The sequence below is a fragment of the Diceros bicornis genome, chromosome 34 (assembly GCF_020826845.1).
Source record: "Diceros bicornis minor isolate mBicDic1 chromosome 34, mDicBic1.mat.cur, whole genome shotgun sequence".
Taxonomy (NCBI): Eukaryota; Metazoa; Chordata; class Mammalia; order Perissodactyla; family Rhinocerotidae; genus Diceros; species Diceros bicornis.
Window position 1 is genome coordinate 23,595,714 of NC_080773.1, and position 8,934 is coordinate 23,604,647.

General features: G+C 41.6%; 1 protein-coding gene across 1 annotated transcript; it reads right to left on the reverse strand.

The window, feature by feature from the left end:
- Nucleotides 1-248: 248 nt before the first annotated feature.
- Nucleotides 249-6,980, reverse strand: LOC131397635 (binder of sperm protein homolog 2-like). The gene is made up of 4 exons (XM_058530724.1): nucleotides 6,923-6,980; nucleotides 3,395-3,427; nucleotides 647-787; nucleotides 249-400 (listed from the first exon to the last, which is right to left on the reverse strand). The coding sequence occupies exons 1-4, from the start codon at nucleotides 6,978-6,980 to the stop codon at nucleotides 249-251; spliced, it is 384 nt and encodes a 127-aa protein (XP_058386707.1).
- Between the last annotated feature and the right edge of the window lie 1,954 nt (nucleotides 6,981-8,934).

Genomic DNA, 8,934 nt, shown 5'->3' on the forward strand with positions numbered 1-8,934 from the left:
GTTTTATTGGAACACAGCCACCCGCATTTGGTGTTTTTTTTTTAAATGCCTGTGGCTGTTATATAAGAGACCATATAGCTTGCAAAGCCTAAAATACTCACTATTGGGCCCTTTACAGGAAACGTTTGCTGACCCCTGACCTAAGCCATCAGTCGATAATCCAAACCCCAAGCTTCCCTTTCCATTAAACCAGAGGTCCCCACTTTAAGAGATCTATGAGACCCCCACTCCATCCTTTGCCAGTCAACTTACTCGTGAGGAGAGCATTGCTTCCATTTTCTATCTTTGTCATAATCGTTTGTCAAAGAACACCAACTCCGATTCAAAATATAGCCTTCCTTGGTGCATTTGCGAAAGAGTTTATTTCTGAAGGAGAAAGGGAAGATACACACGGGGGGATCTGCAGAGAAAGGGAGGAGCCAAAGGAGAAATATGAACATAGAAGGTCTTACAATTAACCATTGCTAAACTAACAGCACGTGCTTTTTCTATTATACCAAACTGTTTTCCAAGCGGTAGTTAAAACATGTAGAAAAGTCAAGATTTGGACTCAGGTTTATCTGACCCCAAAAATCATGTAGCCGGCTGCTATAAATTGCTTCTTGGACCCTAGGCACCCAAGACAGCCCATCATGGGAATGCTCACCTTGCCCTGTGCAGTACCTCCACCTGCCTTGGAATTTCCTATCAAGAGAACACCAGTCATAATCGCTGTGGGTGGAGATACAGTTGTAGTGGACTACGTCACCATACATAAATGGAAAGACGCAAGAACTGGAAACCAACTCTGGAAAAAAACAAATTGCTGAATATGGGGCAAGCTTACAAAGGGAATTGACTTTCTCATGTCCATCGTAATTATCAACGTCATGCTTCTTCACCTACTTCCCCCACATCCACATGTGGCTGGGCTCGCTAACTGCCTTCCCTGTGCATGGCACAAAATACAACAGTATATCAAAAGAAGCCTTATTTCAACCCAGAGCTGCAAACAGACTGGAGTTGCTGGCTTCTTTTTCATGTAAGTCCTCTAGCGACTGTACACTCGATCTCTGAAGCCGAGTCTTCATTCTGGAGTCTTTCTTATAGTCTCCTTTCTCCCTCTCTCCTAGAAAAATAATTTTCTTAGCCTGCCAAAGTTAGTCCCTAAGTTATCTCTCAAAGCTATCCACTTCCCTACACACTCTTTGTTACCCTCCAGCATCGTGTCTTGCCTTGACTATGGCAATAATTTTTTCTGGAAGGTTCCAACCTATTTGTCCCGTCTGTTTTTGCCGAGGAAGATTGGCCCTTGGCTAACATCCATGCCCATCTTCCTCTTCTTTGTATGGGATGCCGCCACAGCATGGCTTGACAAGCGGTGCATCGCTCACCCACGCCCCCGCCCCCGGATCTGAACCTGTGAACCCCAGGCCGCCAAAGCGGAGCACGCAAACTTAACCACTATGCCACCACCAAGCTTGCCCTGAGAACTTTCATTCTTAAATACTAACCTGACCCTACCACTAACCTGTTAATATCCCATTGTTTTTAGGATAAGAAATAGCATGTAAATGGCTTATGATACGTTACCTGACCTGGTTCCCAAATACACCTCCAGCCTCACCTTGGACCACCCTTCCTTGTGCTCTCTCTGCTCAAGCCTTGTAAGGTGTCTTGAGTGTTCCAGCATCTTTCTCGCCTTGGGGATTTACAGATGTGATCTTCTGCACTTAGTGGGAATGCCACACCCCTTGGCCTGTTTACCCTCTTCTTAAGTTCAGCCTAGATGTGAATCTCCGTGGAACTGTCTTGAACGTCCAGACTACACTAGATCCACTTGTCCTGAACTTCCTTACAAATTCCCTTTTCTTGTATTTATTTAACATGTAATGATTTGTTCAGAGTCTGTCTCGTTTGTCAGAAATGACCCCATGTATCCTGTTTAATGCTAGACCCATGGTGGCAACTGATAGAGACTGGTACATAACAGAAACTTAATAAATATTGGTTGGCCCTTCATAAGCCTGAAATAATTTGGACACAAGATTCATTTATTTTTACTATTTAGCGATTATTCATTATTTATTGATATACATTATTAATATTTATTATTTAATAATAATTATGTTCTTATTTTTTAACAATTATGTTAGCATTTTTATTATTTTATGATTTAACTATGTTATTATAATATTTTATGATTTAATATTTTAAATTATTATTTGACAGTTTTTGTGTCTTGGCATTAGTTATGACTATGTTCATTGTTTATTAATTAGTTATTATTTATATAATAAGCTCTTATATAGCTTACTCTGTGCTGGACATATTGTGCACAATTTACAGACACTAACACCTAATGATATCTTTACCTCATTCTAATGGACTGGGTACTGTCATTAGGCTCCCCCTAAGGTCAGCTTTGGTCCTGAGCACGTGATTTCTGTACACAGAGAAACTTTGCTATTCACTGCTCTGAAAATAGCTTGCTTCTGAACCCAAAACCAAAAGGGCTGATGGGCCACGTTTTCCCACTATGTACTCCAAGCTATGTTGTTTCAACTCCAAATAAATAATTGTTGATTGAAATAGTTTAAAAGACAATCAACATTTTGGTAACCAAAGTCTCTCTTTCACTGGCTTGACTATCCACACAAAGTGTTCCCACATCTTTATTTCTCTCTTGAAACTCCCAATTTCAGGAGAGCTATAGGTTAAAACTGAGTGCCAGCTGTCTACATGTGGATACGGTTCAGCTCTTCCAAGAATTGAGACACTGAGACAAAGTTATCTACAGTGAGCCCTAATGAGTTCCATGATTAACATTTTAACTTAAAAAACAGACGCAAAAGATCACATGTATGATTCCGTTTGTATGAAACGTCCAGAAAAGACCAACCACTAGAGACAGAACGTAGACTAGTGGTTGCCTGTGCCTGGGGATGGGAATTGGGGGGTGATGGCAAATGGGTACAAGGGATCTTCTTGGGGTGATGGAAATGTTCTAGAATTGGATTGTGGTGATGTCTACACCACTCTGTAAATTTACTAAAAATCATCAAGTGGTATATTTTAAATGGGAGAATGTTATGGTATATAGATTATACTTCTCCATATAAGGCTGTTAAAAGTAACTAACAAACAAGAAAACCCACAATTGCTAGTGTTAGTCCCAATGGAGAAGAGAATACTTTTCTGGAGGGGCAGGAGAGGAACTCTTGGAAAGCTGACTGAACTGGATCTTCAAATATATGATTTGGCTGCCATGATCGGGGGGCCTTTTGTGCCAGAAAGATAGCAAAGGAAAGAATAAAATGTCAGGAAAATGCAAGGAACTTTCAGGAATATAATATTGTTTCATGAGTTGGGGCTAACATTTGAGATGTGAACAAATGAAGCGACATTTCCCCACCTGGAACCGGAGGGTGTAAATGGGCAATCAATTCTGAAAGAGAAAAAAAATGAGTAAAATTTAGATTACTTCCTAAAAGATTCCATTCCTAGATTAATGGCTGTTAAAAGTACCTTGACGTTCATATAGCCAACTACTTTCTTGCTTCAGGAAACCCTACACTATCCCATTTTGGGTGACTTATGATCACTTCCAATTGGAAGAGTCTGGCATTTACCCAAGAAAGCCCATTAATTCACGTATGAGTTCCGACCATGCCAAGGGTCTCTCTTTGAGTAAATCTATCCCATCCAGTGTCTCTCAGTGTCCACTCATTGGCTGAAATTCCACAAGTCTGAAGGTTGGAGGGAACATTTTAGCTTTTTCCTATACATCAACATTTCAGGAAAACCTTTTCTTCAGTGCTAGAGGCTGAATACCCCCAGTATCCTTGGTGATTCTGTTTTGTTTTGCTTAGAAAATTTTGCTCTTTTGTCGTTCCTGAGCCTGTTTCAGGGAGTAAGTGTCTCAGTAGCACCACCACCATCAAAGCCAGGTTAGACCTGGTTAAAGACTAGAAAGGAAATGCAAAGACCTGTTAACCCAACAATTAGCTAACGTTTAATTGGCCATTCTTATGTTCCAGTCATTATCCTCAGCTGATCTTCACAATAGCCCTGTGAAGGAGAAATTATCATGTAGAACTCTCTTCTCCTGCCTGTCCCCCAAAGGTTTACATACCAGCAAAAAGGCAACAGAGAGTGATTGGCAGCTATGTCACTGATGGGTGGGAACCAGGCTCAAACTCAAGAAGTCTGACGTCGGAGACTGGGTTCTGAACACAGTATAGACATTACCTTGGAATTGTCATCTACTCGTGCAAGTGACTTAACCCAGTTGCCTCCCTTTCTTTATCTTTGATATAACGACGCTAATTCATAGGTTCCCATGAGACTCTAACTCAGGGGCTACTGTGTGGTGACTGTGCATCCGTGTTAGCTGAGAGCAGCCCTGCTCTTCAGAAAGCTAACAAGATGTCAACGTTTTTGAAGTCATGGTTACATAAATTATTATTTTACATATCTTATATATTTTATATATAATTTATTATACAGGCGCCTGCCTCTGTACTTAGCACATTATGCTAATTATCTCACAGAAACTGATGCTTGCAACACCCCAGTAAGGTTGATATTGTTATATATTATATTTATAGGTTATATATTATTAATGATGATCTCTATTTTGTAGGTACAGAGATGGAGGCTTTAGAGAGGGAAACCACTTGTTCAAAGCCACAGAACTAAGTAGTTCAGGTATTCTGGCTCCAGAAGTTGAGCCTCCAAAATAATCCTGCCGCTGGGGGGCACTGTTTCTGGCATCTCTTTCAGGAGATGCTGCCGCAAAGCTGAACCTCCTCCATGTGCAGGGTAGGGTCATTTTAGGATAAAACCATGGGTACTTATATTTCATTATAAAGGCTAGCAGTCACTGGGGGAATTTTCTGCTTTGTCCAGTCACAGTAGCTAATCTTTACAACCTTTCATCTCTACTGTCTTGAATCCCCACAGCCTTCTCTTTATTTTACAGACGAAAGAGCAGAAAGATACTTGCACTTAAACCTTGTCCACATAGTCAAAAATGAGTGCAGCCTGGACTCACATCCAACTCTGTCTGTTCCGGGACTAACCTATTTCTTTCAGACCCTGGTGCCCCCAGAAATGGTCCTTCGCCATTTCATCTACTAATATCGCTGGACACGACCAAATTCTTACAGATCCTCTGTCACCGAGATTTATGTTATTATCGTATTGTACCTCTGGCCAGACATTACCGTTGTTACTATTTGATCCTTCTCCTCCATCTCTAGGTAATGATGATGAAGAAACACCACCATGACCTTCAATGGAGGACTTACAGTGTGCCCAGTGTATTCTAAGAAAGAGAAAACAAAAGGCAGCCCCCCACATCCCACATCCTGGCACTCACGGCTAGCCATGTCATTCTCCTACTGACATAAACGTAGAAATAACGACCTCAGACAAGGTTACTCTGAGGTCATGAGAAAGTGATAAGGCAAGACCACTCCAGCATTTTGTGTAAGTACAGGCAAAAACAAGTTCCCTGGGCCACAAATTACCAAACACCTCCTCCCCCTTGGCTGAAATGAGTGACTGCTGCTTCTTTACTGATTACATCTTCCTCGTCCTTCTAGTTAGCCTTCCTATAAAGAAGATTTATTGAGATACCCAAGCATAGAGTTGCCCCCACTTTCTGACAGTATTCAAATGAGTGAACTCCAGCTTCCTCAACCTAGCCCCCCTAAAATCTCCCAACCAGAACCCAAACCCTAGAATAGGTTCTAACACCCTGTTGTTTAGAACCCCAAGGTGCCCCATGGTACCCCAGGGTGTGTGGTCTTCCTGGCTGATTTGAGTGATAAAACCAATTTGTTCAACTCCTGTGTGAGATCCTGGTGGGTTTGGGCTGAATGGAGGGCAGTGAAATCTCCAAGGGCTTTTCCTATCTTTTCTATTTTAATCCTTACAACAGCTATGAGAGATAGAGATCACTTGTTCCCTATTGAATTTATTTGTTTTCTGGCAGGCAATTCATAGAGTTCACACTTCAAACAAGTTATAAAAGGGAACTGATAAAAGTCTTCCCAGCCCCCCGTTCCCCTCCCCAAAGGTAACCGATGTTGTAATTCTTGTGAAACCTGCAGAGATAGTTGATGAATATTCGAGTGCATGTATTAATAATGTTTTACTCCTTTTTTTACACAAAGGATAGCATAGCCTCCATACTGTTTATTTTAACCTTGCTCCCTTAACAAAAGATCTTGGAGAACTTTCCAAAACAATACATAATAAGCTTCCTCTTTCTTTTCTTTCTTTTTTTTTTTTTTTTTTGTGGTAAGAATACTTTACATGAGATCTACCTTCTTAACAAATTTTTAAGTGCACGATGCGGTACTGCTAACCACAGGCACTATGTTGTACAGCAGGTCCCTACCACGTATTCATCTTGCATGACTGAAACTTTATGCCCACTGAACACAACTGCCCATTTCCCCTCCCCCAAGCCCTTGGCAACCACTATTCTACACTCTGTTTCTATGAGTTTGACTACTTTAGATACTTCATATGGGTGGAATCACGTGGTATTTGTCCTTCTGTGACTGGCTTACTTCACTGGAAATAATTTCCCCAAGGTTCATCCATGTTGTTGCATATGGCAGGATTTCCAAGCTTTCTCTTTCTTAAAGATTATTATTACCATTCTCTAGATGAGAAGGCTGAGGCTTAAAGAGAGGCAAAGTTACTTGCCCATGATCACCCAACCAGTGAGAGGAAGAAGTAGGTTTTGAAGCCAGGACTCTCCAAATCCTCTATTCTGCACCAACCATTATGCTGTGTTTCAAAGATATTATGGACAATGGATAGAATCTGTTTCCTGCCTGTCTCTCCCAAAACCACTGCCTCCTAGGTCTCCTCTTCCTCCTCTGTCCACTCCTTCACCACTCTCTCACCCACCTTGCCAGCTCACCTGCTTTCAGCCCATACACACAGAGCACCAGGGACACCAAGCTTGCCAGATTTTTCATTGCCTCCAATTACCTGCAGATGACCTGCAGCGTAGCAAACGTTGCCTCTGATTTTATACTCTCCAATTTCCGCCCCTCCTCCTCAAGCTGCTCTCATAGCACACAGACTCACTCCTTAGCATTTTCTCCCGTGCTCTACATCTCAGGGCGCACAGAAAAATTAAGGACATCCATCTTAGAATGCTCTATTACAGCATTCTGAAAGTGTGGTCCCTGGCCCAGCTCCATCATCCGCACCTGCAAACTTGTTAGAAATGCAAATCCTTAGGCCCCACACCAGACCTGCTGAAACTCTGGGGATGGACCAGCCACCTGTGTTGTAGCAAGCCCTCCAGGGGAGTCTGATGTTCACTCAAGTTCGAGGACCACTGCTCTAGAACTTGCTTAATATTTTCATATCTATTCGTATCATTTACTCCCTTGATTATTCTTTTTTAAATGAAAGTCCAGCAAGAAAGGCAAAGCCAGTTTTAGACTCCTGGGTAAGTAAAGCTCAGAAAGGTGAAGCATTGTGCCTCTGGTCAGCCAGCACCTGGAAAGGACAGATCTAATCCCAGTTCCTACGTGTGGCCTTGGTCCACTGTAGAATTCCTTTCCCGTCTACCATCTCTGGAGGGATCTGGGGACAGCGGGAGAGGCAAGAGCACTCTATGAGAGAGAAGAGATTGGAAGAGTGAGCACCCATAAAGACGCCATGTCCTGGTGCGGAACACACCATCCTGGAGCCCGAGCATCAGGACAGAGTCAGGAAGGGAAGAGGTCAACACTCCAGCCTCTCTGCAGATAATGAGATCACCTGTCAATCATGAGTAAGCAATAGGGGTTGGCATTAGTGCTTCGCCTGCATGAGCTGAGAGAGGAGTCTCACACAACTTCATGACGTGGGAATCACATGTCCTATGTCAACATATTGCAGAGTTGACGTCTGGAGAAACTGAGGCTCAAAGAAGCAAAGTTATTTGTGAAGGTTATGTGGCTCGCAGAAGTGGAAGGGTGCAGATTCAATCCAGGCTGTCTGACATCAAGCCTTCTTGCTCTTCCTCACCCCATTGTTAGTGAGGTTTCAGAGGTGAAGAGGCTTCATAGGATGCCTGGTCTCTTCAGAGAACAGATTCACTCTTACTCTCTCCTGGTTCTAAAGGCAGAACTTACTTCGTTTCTGACACTTGCTAGCTGAGTGATTCTGGAAAGTTATTTTGCTGTCTGAGCCTGCATACCAGATCTCTAAAATGTTTGGGCTACATGCATCTGATTTAAGAGCCGAGTGACTATTCTTTTTCTTTGTTGTTTTAGTTAATTATTTTCCGTCACATCATAGTCTCTAATCCATAACTATCAACATCCAGAATACACACAAACAAAATCAGTGGGAATGGGAGAGCAGTTTTCCACATCTTTTATTTAATAAGCTAATATTTGTGGCAGATATTTGAGCTTTTGTTATTTATTAGAGAAGATAGTTTGTGTATCTTTGACTTTGATTTGTTTTTTTTTTTTTTTTTTGGTGAATTAAAGAAAATACTCAATTCTTTTTTTTATTGCAGTAACATTGGTTTATAACATTATATAAATTTCAGATGTACATCATTATACTTCTATTTCTGCATAGATTACATCATGTTCACCACCCAAAGACTAATTACATTGCATCACCATACACATGTGCCTAATCATCCTTTTTGCCCTCCTCCCTCCCCCGTTCCCCTTTGGTAACCACCAATCCAATCTCTGTCTCTATGTGTGTGTGTTTTGTTGTTTTTCTCTTCTACATATGAGTGAGATAATATGGTATTTGACTTTCTCCCTCTGACTTATTTCACTTAACGTAATACCCTCAAGGTCCATCCATGTTGTCACAAATGGCTGGATTTCATCATTTCTTATGGCTGAATAGTATTCCATTGTGTATATATACCATTTCTTCTTTATCCATTCATCCCTTGATAGACACTTA

Bases quoted from the DNA above. Each gene is read 5' to 3' on its own strand.
- LOC131397635 (XM_058530724.1), bottom strand. From the start codon at position 6,980: ATGAAAAATCTGGCAAGCTTGGTGTCCCTGGTGCTCTGTGTGTATGGG. The intron at 788-3,394 runs GTGGGGAAATGT...GTTTTTTTCCAG, and splicing joins TTTACACCCTCCGGTTCCAG to AGTTGGTTTCCAGTTCTTGC. The intron at 401-646 runs GTGAGCATTCCC...CTTTCTCTGCAG, and splicing joins GAGGTACTGCACAGGGCAAG to ATCCCCCCGTGTGTATCTTC.